Source organism: Chelonia mydas, chromosome 8 (assembly GCF_015237465.2).
Source record: "Chelonia mydas isolate rCheMyd1 chromosome 8, rCheMyd1.pri.v2, whole genome shotgun sequence".
In the NCBI taxonomy this organism is placed as follows: domain Eukaryota; kingdom Metazoa; phylum Chordata; order Testudines; family Cheloniidae; genus Chelonia; species Chelonia mydas.
In genome coordinates, this window is record NC_057854.1 from 78,331,442 (window position 1) to 78,343,595 (window position 12,154).

The window sequence follows — 12,154 nt, forward strand, 5'->3', positions numbered from 1 at the left end:
ATTCCTCCTTACTACAAGAGGAACTATGAACATCTGATTTCACACCTGATTGTCTTTGACCCAGTAGGGAAAGAAGAATACGGCAATCACTTTTTGACCAAGTTTTATAAACCTAACTTTGAATTACATTCAAGTAACCTGAAAAAATATTTCATGTTAATAAAGACATGAAATATTTTTTCAGGTTACTTGAATGTAATTCAAAGACAAGTTGAATAAAGACATGTTAATAAAGACAAGAAAGCAAAACAAATACTTCAGGTTTTTTTTTTTTTGAGTAGTTTGAAGGACACCAAAATGTGTGGCGTATGTAGCATTATTACATAAAGCGCTTCACCCCTTTACTGCAGAGCAGACACAAAAAAATTAACAAAATTTTATGTTTTGTTATTCCTCACTAAATCATATTGTTTCACTGACATTTTTGGCCGCATTAAATATCTCCAGGGCATCTATCATTGTCTGTGTAAAATAAATAAATAAATAAATATATATATATATATATATATATATATATATATATATATATATATATATATATATATATATATATATATATATATAAAAATTCCTCCATATTTAATTTCACAGAGAATTTATGAACTACAGCATTTTACAAGTAACCATCCCTTTCTACGCTATTATAATTATGGAATAAAACATTCTAAATATTAAAAAAAATAGCATACTGGAGAGAGAGTGTCAAGTTGCTTGAAACGTGAGAAAAAATGCTGTTCAGTCCTAGAACTCCAAGAGGCCATAGGAGTTCTTCTTCCACATAAATCCTCTACCTTTATCCTACCTCGCTTTTCATCTGCTCTCTTCAGAGGCAACAACGAGAATAGCTTCTTTAAACAAAGTTTCTAAATCCCACTTATTTATCCTTTAAATAGGCATATTATAACTTTTCAGGTTTACAGTATGTTACAATTAACTGAAAAAAAAGCCCCTACCATAAAAACATCTGGAGGTAAAATTTTCAAAAGCACCTCAGTGACTTAGGAGCCTAAGACTATATCTACCCTACAGACGTCTATGTTGGTCAGGAGAGTGAAGAGAGGTGATCCCTTACCAACATGCTCACAAAGGCCCCTACTGTAAATGTAGCTATACCAGCAAAGCTGTGCTTTTACCAGTATAGCTTGTTTAGCTCATGGGAGTTCGTTTTACTAGACTGGTAAAGAGCACAACTTTTGAGTATTGCTGCGTCTATACTAGTAGCGTTTTGCCAGCATAGTATACTGATATTCCTACACTGGTAAAGCACTTCTAGTGTAGACATAGCCTAGGTCCCATTTTCCAGCCCTACCAAGTCTCCTAAGCCCCAGTAAAACTCAAATGATTGTCAGTGTGACTTAACCACTTAAATGTCAAAGAAACTTTGGAAAATGGGAGTTAGGCACTTTTGAAAATTTTAACCCTGGTCTCAGAACACCAACACCTGCATTTAAGTTTTGTAAGTATTGTTTCTTAAATACATAAGCAACATTCATGTTAATGAGTTGATACCAGTGGCCAGTACCAGGAAAAGATCATACAAAAATCACTTTTTGGAGTGCCAAGCTGTGACAAAACCATGTAAAATGACAGATTTATCAAATGACGACTTCCAAGTTTCCCCTCAAGTGCACATTTTAGCCATTTTTCAATGTTATGATTGGACTTGTTTGGTTTTTTAATCTTCATTGTTTTTATAACATAGTCTGTGACTTTGGGCTCTAATGAAAGAATGAGCATACCAAAGGTCTCTATACGTTCACCAAGGGTTTGCAGGAACATTCACCCACACAGATGAGATGATCAGAGAGGAAAGAAAGAGAAAAAAAGGTTTTATGCATTTCCACAACAAACACATAGAGAAAACAAATTAATTCCAACCTGCCCCTCTAACCCCCCAAAGAATAGACTCCAGAGAGAACCAGTCTTCCCCCACATAGAGAAAATGGATCATGCTATATCACAGAATGTTTGAGTAGAAGGTACTAAAGCAAAACACACAAAAACCACAACACAACTCACACAGCTAAATGCTCTTATCTAGGAAGAGAAGGGCTGCATTAAAAAGTAAAAGTGAAAAGTCATAGAAATAAGCTGTTTGCAAAATTTCTGAGGCGATCAAGTGTTTTTCTTTAAGTTAGTCAGTCCCAACCCAATTATATAACAAATAAAAACTAGATGTATTGCATTATGTTGGATTAACTACTGTAATCTTCTGGAAATCGCAAAGAGGGGATAGGAGGGAGGTTTGCCTTCCTCTGCAGCCCAGGGAACAAGTCACTTGCAGGTTTAAGCTAATATTAATAGTGGATTCTCTGTAACTTGAAGTCTTTAAATCTTGATTTGAGGACTTCAGTAACTCAGCCAGAGGTTGTGGGTCTATAGGTGAGGTTCTGTGTCCTGCAATGTGCAGTAGGTCACATGATGATCATGATGGTCCCTTTTGACCTTAAAGCGTATGATTTTTTTCTGCCCTTTACCTTGCTCTAAAGACTGTTTATATGAGCAGTACAGTGGGTGTTGGCTAGCACAGAAATAGAAGGCAATATCACCAAAATAATTCACAATAAAAATTTCAGTCCCATTATTGTACAATAGAGCAAACTCCTTCAAAACACCGATTTGCACGAGTGAACCTAATTTAAGGTGTGTGTGTGTGTGTGTGTGAGAGTGAGAGAGAGAGAGAGAGACTGATTTTCAGCTGCACTGTAATAATTTATGAATATTATATGTGCTGTTTGATATACAGAGTTAATTCAATAGCACGATTGTCAGGAAATGCACTCAGGAAGTTGGGGAGGTAGATCCTAATATACAGTTTTCCAAAACTTTGTAGACAATGATACTCATTTTGATGTTCATGCTTGACCAACTGCAGAGTTCACCTAAAATGGTTTTGGACTAGCAGGGCTAACAAATGCTTGGGAAGCGAGAACAATGAATGACACAATTTATCGGGAACAGACTGAGACCCAGGCCCGCCCAGAGGTTAAGTGTCTGAGATAAGCTAGGCCTACCTAAGACTTTATGTAAGACAAATGTGTGCAAATCCTTTTGGGGTTTTTAAAAATCCTTTTTCTCTTGTGCTATACTTTTTTCCTCCTGTTAAGATTAAACAATATTCTGTTTTAAGGAGACAATTTGGGTCACTGTATTCACTGCTGGTCACAAGCTCCTGAAGGGAAAAATTGAAGATCCTGAGCCAAGTCAGGCCTGCTGGAGTAAGCACGACGAATACACAGAGTACTACATCCTAGGACCTGGTGTAAGAGTGGAGGAATCGTGGGGATCCCACTCAGAGAGATGAAGGCATGAGGTCTCACACATTGGGGGTGCACTCAGACACTACAGCTAGTACTGAACCATGACCATTTGAATTACTCTGCCTTTCTTCCCCTGCCTCCCCCACACGAACACTTTGAGAAATATGTATTTGTTTTTTTCAAGTATAACCCACCCACTCCCACAAGCCAACAAGCCAGATATTTGGTGGTGGGTGGGGAGTGGAAATCTATGGATAGGGTTGCAAAATGGAAAGAAAGCAAAAATTAAACGGATCAAAACTAAATACTGAGCACTACTACAAACACCCCATCTGCTGTGCTAAATGCCAGTTTCTGCTTGACATTTAGCATGCCCTTTATCAAACACACAATTTAATTTCAATTCCCGGGACTGTGATATAATCATTTAAAATCTGTAAAGATAATCAGTGTCATAAAATGAAATATTCTATGAAATCTCTACTCTCCAACTACTGACACAATATACAAACATGTACAGAGGCTAATCTTGTTTCAGAAAATAACATATTTACTTAGTTCATTCTGTGAGAAACACCAATCGCTTAGTTTTATTGCCTGAGAGCTAACCTTTATACAGATAAATATGAATGTTTTATGAGTGAAACATGGTACAGTAACAACTGGAAGAGTGGTATGGTCTAAATATAGGACTGGAATTCTCCGGAGTTCTAAGTCCACTTCTTACACCCACTCACGCTGTGGTCTTGACCAAGTCATAACCTCGCTATTTCAGTCTTCCCTCTATGAAATGGGCATACTTTGAAAACTCATGTGGCTGAAGTCTGGATTTGTTAATCCCTGTAAAAGTCTTTGGAGATGAAAACAGACATAAGTGCTAAGTATTAGGATGTCTCCCAGGAGATGAATTAGCTTTTCAATTAATCTTCTCCAAATAGAAACCAAACTCAATTGACAAAAACCTCAATAAAAGCAAATATCTGAGTTTTGACAATGTGAAAGATAGTTGGTAAAAATTAAAAACCAATGTCAGATTGGTGCATGGTATGGGCAAGTTAGTCAGCTCATGAAAGAAAGCTCTGTGGCTTCTAGAGTTTTGGTCAGGGTTTTCCGTGGTGGTCTTTTCTTGAAAGTCTCCAAAATTTTCATGGGTGGCTAGAAAGAAGTGATACACACATGGTGGTTTCCTAAAGGAAAAACTTCTGTTTACATACTGCCATTTTGAAGCTAGTAAATTATTTTATTTTAAAAGTAAGAGTTTTAGGCAAACCTGTACATGTAGAACACTAGACTGAGAACTACTTAGCAATCCATAAATCATGCTCTTTGAGCCATGTAAACCTGTAGATTTCCTAGTCCCATTATGATAGACTTCCTTAAATTAGTGGGTTAGTACTCAAGCACCATGGTGATGGGTTCAATTTAAATACAGTACTTAAATCACATCTTGAAAATTAAAATGTACAAGACACCTTGTCAAGGTTCCTTCCCCACTCTGAACTCAAGGGTACAGATGTGGGTACCTGCATGAAAACCTCCTAAGCTTACTTTTACCAGCTTAGGTTAAAACTTCCCCAAGGTACAAACTATTTTACCCTTTGCCCTTGGACTTCCACTGCCACCACCAAACGTTTATCTGGGTTTATTGGGAAAACGTTGTTTGGAAACGTCTTTCCCCCCAAACTCCTCCCAACCCTTGCACCCCACTTCCTGGGGAAGGTTTGATAAAAATCCTCACCAATTTGCATAGGTGACCACAGACCCAAACCCTTGGATCTTAGAACAATGAAAAAAGCATTCAGTTCTTGAAAAGAAACATTTTAATAGAAGAAACACTAAAAAGAATCACCTCTGTAAAATCAGGATGGTAAATACCTTACAGGGTAATTAGATTAGAAACATAGAGAATCCCTCTAGGCAAAACCTTAAGTTACAAAAAGACACACAGACAGGAATATTCATTCTATTCAGCACAACTTAATTTCTCAGCCATTTAAAGAAATCATAATCTAACGCATATCTAGCTAGATTACTTACTAAATTCTAAGACACCATTCCTGTTCTGTCCCTGGCAAACGCATCACACAGACAGACACAGACCCTTTGTTTTTCTCCCTCCTCCCAGCTTTTGAAAGTATCTTGTCTCCTCATTGGTCATTTTGGTGAGGTGCCAGCAAAGTTATCCTAGCTTCTTAACCCTTTACAGGTGAAAGGATTTTTTCTCTGGCCAGGAGGGATTTTAAAGGTGTTTACCCTTCCCTTTATATTTATGACACACCTACTATTCATAAATGGATATGAAAGATGTGCAGGGGTCATACCAGCAAGCTCCTTAGATAATACCATTGTAAGAAGTACAGAATTCACTCCAGGCTGCTAGGAAGGGATGCTGAGATTTCACAAGAATGCTTCCCTGAGAACCTTGAGAACCTTGCTAGTGAATTCTGTCTTTTGTATCAACTTGGGTCTTTTGGGTGCCTCAAATTTGAAGCCCTCCTTAATTCCCAGATTTGACTGTCAGCAGTAGTCCCACCCATTGCTCCTGTACCCCAGTTCTTTTTTGGGGGAGGGTCTTTCTCTCTCATGAATACTTCAGTCTCTGCCTTTCCTAGAGTTAAGATTTTCCAAGCTCTAGTGCTCAGTTCCCCCAAGCAGCAACAGACTGAAAATGACATTCTGGTAAGTTTCAGGGCTGCCCACAAGATTTTGAAATAGCAGCAGCGAAATCAGCCACAGTATTGTTTTAATTTTATGCAGTTACTGCTTGAAAAAACTACAAGCAATAGCAGGGCTCTGTGGCTATCTATAGTCTCAGAAAGACAGCTAGCTCTGCATCAGTTCAGCATTTTCAATTAAGATCTTCACAACGACGGATATCTCTTCACTGCAGAGTTAACTCAGGCCAGCCTAGCACGGGTGAAGCATCCTCAATGCAAATCTTACTCATGCTAGGCCTGCATAAATGCCTCCACAATAGTGCTGTATTAAAAGAGTCTTCTGGGTTCTCCCAGTCCCATGGTTTTCCCAGTCCATGAAACTGTGCCACTAAGTATTAATCTGCAGGTTGTGCTCTCTCTCCTGCCTAGTATGGTGCTGAAGGCTGTGATGTGAGAACAATACTTAAAGTAAATAAATTTCCAATAACTTCCAACTGGAGTTTTGAAGGTGAAAACAAAAAGCATTTGGCAGCAAGAACTTTTAATTAAAATGTCATTGAGGAATTCAGTCTGCAGACCACAAAGTGTTTTGTAGAGCACCCAAATGACTTCTCTGCCTGTTTCTTTCCTGTCCACTAAACATAAAAAAAGTGTTATTTGGGGTACATTTCCCAAAATTATGCATCTTACTGATATCACACCACAGATTTCTCAAAAGGCTAGTGTTAGCTTCTGGCCAACTGGCAGCATGGGAGGTGGATTTCTTGGATAACATCTCTGTTCATATGTTGTAGAAATGCAGCAGAAATGGGGCAGGCAAATCTGGGATGAAAATGCTAGCCAGTGTGGGTAACTTCCAGTGAAGAAGGGAGGAAGTACACAAGAAAGTACAGCCAAGGTAAAGTTGTAGGTTATCATTAGAGGACTAACAGAACTCAGGCTTGACTAGCCTGCCTTCTCACTGAAAAGTAGGCAGGTTGCCAGCCTGGGTTGAAGAAAAATTGAAGCTAAAGCCTATATCCTCAGCTATGCCAGCTAGCCCAGGCTTAAAGCACCCTCAAATCCGTGATGGAGGCTTTTCTTTGTGGATGGACAAGGGTTAGGAATAACAACTCAGGCTAGAGCCTGAGCTAACTCTGCAGTGAAGACATACACTATAAAGGGCCAGAATTTTTTTGTAAGCAAAACTTAAATTCTGCAATAATTAACAGTGTAGTTTCCCTCACTTGACAGAGCAAACTTATGACTTGCCCGTCACAATTAGGAGAGTGGATTTTTCGAGCTCTGACATAGATGAATGGGACACTTAAATCAAAACACATATGGGACATGCCTACAAGACACCCATGTGCTGAAATATGAATACAAAACAAAAAATTAGCAAGAGAATGGCTGAGCCAAGAATTCTTCACTGCATATAACTAATAGTAAAGGGATAGCGATATTAACTAATCTAATTACACCATTCTGAACAACCTCAGATGGAGGCAGAGGGCTATGGCAGAGAGTAAGAAGCAGAGGGAGAAAATGTAGGGGAAAAATATGAGGAACAGAGAAGGAGAGGGAGGCAGGATACAGTTATGAAGTAAGGGGGAAAGGAGAATATAATGGCAGCTGCTGCACCCAAGGAGTAGATAGTGGTAATTGGAACCTCTTCAATTTGCGTGCTCCACACATTTAGGAATGAATTTGAAGCTGCAATGTACACAAATTGAGGAAAGCAACTTTCACCTAAAGGCTCAAAATCAGAAGGCAGACAATTTGTTTTTCTTTAAATGGTCTCATTCATGAGTTTAAACTCTTGGCCTTGACAATACTATAACCAAGTCTGTGTTTGAACCTCAGGCAGTTACACAGTTGTTAAAGGGCTCTTGTTAGAGAACCCAACTATTTTCAACAGTTATGGCTGTAACTCTATAAGCAGCAATTTCTTTTTAAGATTCAGTTCAAACAATGCAGAAGTGTAACGCTCACCTCCCTAGTTTTCGGGTACGGAATTGCAATAGAGTCTTGTATGAGAAGTTGGACAGACTTCTAAACCTAATAGCAGGGTAGGTACTGTTTCTATAGCAACCATGGAATGAAAAGCTCTTTTACTGAATTTTAAACGGAGGATGTTTGGAGATTCTTGCATGAAAAGGAAAGAGTAAATTATACTTTCTTCTCCATTCCACTATGACTTCTACAGCCAGATTGACTTTTTCTTTGATTCTTCCATCCTAGCAGGAGTAGTGAGCTCAAATATACTTCCAATTGTGATCTCTGATCATTACCCCTTTATTATTAATCTAATCTCTTTAGAATATATAATAGTGACCCTCAAAATGAAAGAGGCAGTGATGCTGAAAAGGTTAAATGTTAATGTTAATAACAGAGTGGAACAGTACAATACAATGTGGAACTGATTTTGGGCCTTTCCAGGGAGGCAGAACCAAAGACAAATTAGCTAATGCTGAAGAGGCCTGACACAAGAAATGTAAAACCCTGGACTTAAAAATTCAAGAAATGAACTTTTCTGTATATGCAACATCAACTCATATGACCACAGAGACAACCAAGACTTGTACCTGCTTTGCTTTAAGAGATGTTTGTTGTACACTTCAGGATGTTTTAATCACTACCCTTAATAAAAAGTTTAAATTTAAATACATTACAAATGAACAATTAAGATGAAAGAGTGATTATTTTCTGCAGTTCTAACATTATAAAGGATCTAAAACTAAAAACATTAATACTTCAAACAGGATGCATATACTTTATCAAAGATTAAAAAGTCAAATCTAAAAGAAATCATATTGGTCACTTAATCCTAGGTTTAAAAAAAGAAGGCATTCATAATCTAAAATGTTGCAACTAGCCCAAAATATTGAGAGTTGAAGATTTCCTGTGGGAAATGACTGTCATCAGTTTTCACAACTTTCCCACCTAGCTTTATATCAATTCTCTTGACATCTCAAACCCTTGTTTCTACAATGCAGGTACATTTTGTAGTGGTGCCCTGGAAACAGTGGCTATTTTTTGGCTAGGTGATCTCTCTTGGGTGGAAGTTGTTTAAACTGCCTGCCTATCCCAGATATATATGAATACACAACAAGCCAATCAGGTTTTCTAGTACAGACCATAGCATTTAGCAGATAAAATGTATACACAAATTAAATTACATTTCTATTTATTTGAGCCATCCATCCCTCAAAATTTCCCACACCAAAAGATGTGGGCCAACCCAATCTTTTTCTTTTCTAGACACTGTACCATCCTGGCTCTGTACTAAGGGCTAGACTGTCTCTTAAAAATACAGAAATTAAAGAACTATTGCTTGGAGGACTTGTTGGCCTGCTGTCACAGAGACCATTATTTAAGGTTACTGTATTCGAGAACATGTGTAAAGACCTGCAGGTAGTTGATCTGTGCATGTCACTCACTGATTAACTTCCTGCAAGCAGGTGACATTTCTATCCCACTTCTAACACAGTACACTACATACAGTCCAAATTTACACCCTTCTTGGGATTTATTTTACTGTTAACTTAAACAGAGAGAAAAACTTCAGCCAGAGCTTGCTTTAGAACTTGCTTGTTTCTCGGGTTGCTCCTTGGGAAAACCCCTCTCCCCCAACCCATAGATACCTCTGCCTCAGATAAACACAAACTCTCGTATCTGACTTCAAGCTAACAGGACACGTCTGGTCTGGCTACCAGGGTAAATCAGTATAGTAGCTCTGCATCTCTATGTAGGGGTTCAGCAATTCACATTATGCCCGAATGCTGAAATATCCCTTGTGGAGTGTACTTTTAATCTTTAAAGGAAATGGTTGCCTACAGTAACAAATTGAGAAGTATTAGCGGTCCATTTATAGCCCTTAAATAGCACAGAGACTCTGACTTCCTGGAGAAGGAAGTCATGTGTAAATAAACAAATTTTCACATTTCTATGCCATCAAGTACACACCACAATTTTTCTTCGTCTACTTGAGAAAGGGGTAGGCAGAAACTAGATAAGGCTACTTATTATATTGTATTGATAATAGAGCAACTACTTTAGAGAGAGAAATAGGATAAAGCCATAGTATGAGACTGTCCTGACAAGAGGAAAGGCATGAGTTGAACAGAAAAGAACTGGAAGCTCACATGCTATCCTGCTAGAAATGACGGCTGCGAGAAAAATTATCTTGGAAGTGAAAAATAAATAAGAATTGAGTTAACCAGTTTTTACAGATCCAAATTAACTGCTGGGGACTCAAGGGGATATAAGATGGTATCTAATGCAGAAGACTGCTCTAAAGAATCTGAATAATAAGAGATAGGAAACTACAGTTATGCACTGTAGCAGTACAAGTAGAGTAGTTACCCACACACTTAGGGTACATCTACATGGGGATAAAAAGCCCATGGCTAGCCTGAGTAGCCTGAGTCAGCGAACTCAGGCTTGTGAGGTTTGGGCGCTGGGCTGAAAAACTGCTGTCTAGACATTCAGGCTTAGGCAGGAGCCCTGGGACCCTGCAAGGATAGAGGGTCTGAGAGTTTGGACTGGAGCCCAAGTCCAAATGTCTATACAGCAATTTTTAGCCCAGGAGCCTGAGCCCTGCGAGATCGAATTAGCTGACCCATGCCAGCAGTGGCCGTACTGTGGGGCTTTTATACCCATATAGACATGCCCTTAAGGAAATGAAGGCAAAGAATTCATAAAAACAACCCGGCTCAGGTAAAAACTGTAAGCTGGAGGAAACAACTCTTGATGGAGAATATTTAAGAGATGCACCAGTGATTGATTAATCCCTAGGCTTTACAAGAATGCCACAGAAGTACCCTTCTTTCTAGAAAACAACAACAACTTTGTTTAATGTAGCCATTTTCTCTCTCAGACTCCAGAATAAATGCCTTCTTTTGAAGGCAAGATTCTTTGCTATATGGCTGCATAATAGGAGGACGTGAATCTGACAACTGCCATTCGTACGTCTCTGAGCTACAACCTTCTGAGCCATTCTGTGGGGTGACCAAAAAGGTTTTATTTTTTAAATCTATTTATTTGCACTTTCTTCAAAGCATTTCACATGAGGAGTCAGGGAAAAACATGTACCAGATTCAACATCTAAGGAAATATCCTATGCCACCATCAGTGAGTACAGATTTATTTGTGATTTTTCCCAATCAGATTACCAAAGGGAGATAGGCATTTATCCCAGAAAAATTCCAAGGAAGATGCCAGTTCTTGCATCTGCACCACTCTGGAGTCATCTCATTGTCTACACTTTTTTCAATGACAGAAATAGTAGATACTTCCTAGAGTCCCTTAGAGCACCAAGATGAGCCAATATCCAACAGGAAGATATATAACTGACAAACGAATCCTTAGGATTACCAGCTCTACAGGTTCTGAGATGTACTCTACCACACGCTTTACTGCCCATGATATTGTCCTCTTAGTGATCCAGACCTTCTTAGCAAGTCAGCTAGATAGGGGATTACACTAAATACCTCCTTTTGGATAGCTCCTAACTACTAAGGTTAACCTTTGAAGCTCTGAGGTATGATTGCCAAGTACAAGCTGGGGAGAGAAGCAAGTGTAAATACTGGGTTTCCTGCAGTGAATTTCAGTATCTGATGACTGGGAACCCTGACACCTGTGTAGTCTCCTTAGCTGACTGCTCCTAGCATGCACTTGAGAGTTCATCTTGAATCCTACAGCATATGTTTTGATTCAGCTATTTTATGTCCAATAGCAGATAGGTGCACCAAATTTGTCAAAACATGGCTTGTCTGGGACTGACCCCTTCACGGTAATGAAGTACTCAGCAACCTCCAGAAACAGCTATCCGAAAAGGGACACAAAACAAACAACTATCCTGGATGCACAAAGGACAATCAGGAATTTTATTAAATAACCTTGGTTTAGTATTGAAATAACCATTTATCCAACATGATCAATGCCCAAGCTAGCAGTTAAATTTGGTATGTTTCTTCCCTGTAGGGGAGCATCTGAGAGAAGGAGAAGTTGTCAGAATAAGCATTTGCCTAGTTTTGGGGGTTTTTATCTCAGTAAAGGTGCCAAATGACTGTCCAATCTTCCAAAAAGAATAGCTAGGAACATGAATTTAGAATGTTTTACAAGTTTTGAAATAGAAAAGTTATGCTTAGAACCCTACCAAATTCATGGCCATGAAAAACACGTCACAGACCGTGAAATCTGGTCTCCCCCCATGAAATCTAGGCTTTTGTGTGCTTTTACCCTGTATTATAC

At 38.7% G+C, this 12,154-nt stretch overlaps 1 protein-coding gene across 6 annotated transcripts in view; it reads right to left on the reverse strand.

Moving 5' to 3' along the window:
• PRKACB (protein kinase cAMP-activated catalytic subunit beta) overlaps positions 1-12,154 on the reverse strand; it is a 112,127-nt gene that overhangs the window by 36,081 nt on the left and 63,892 nt on the right. For 2 of the 6 annotated variants that reach the window (XM_037906680.2, XM_037906681.2), the window contains exon 2: positions 1,740-1,748. The exons of the other annotated variants lie outside the window; for them this stretch is intronic. In XM_037906680.2, coding sequence (XP_037762608.1) covers positions 1,740-1,748 — 9 coding nt within the window. The remainder of the gene's footprint in view (positions 1-1,739; positions 1,749-12,154) is intronic. 6 annotated transcript variants of the gene reach the window in all.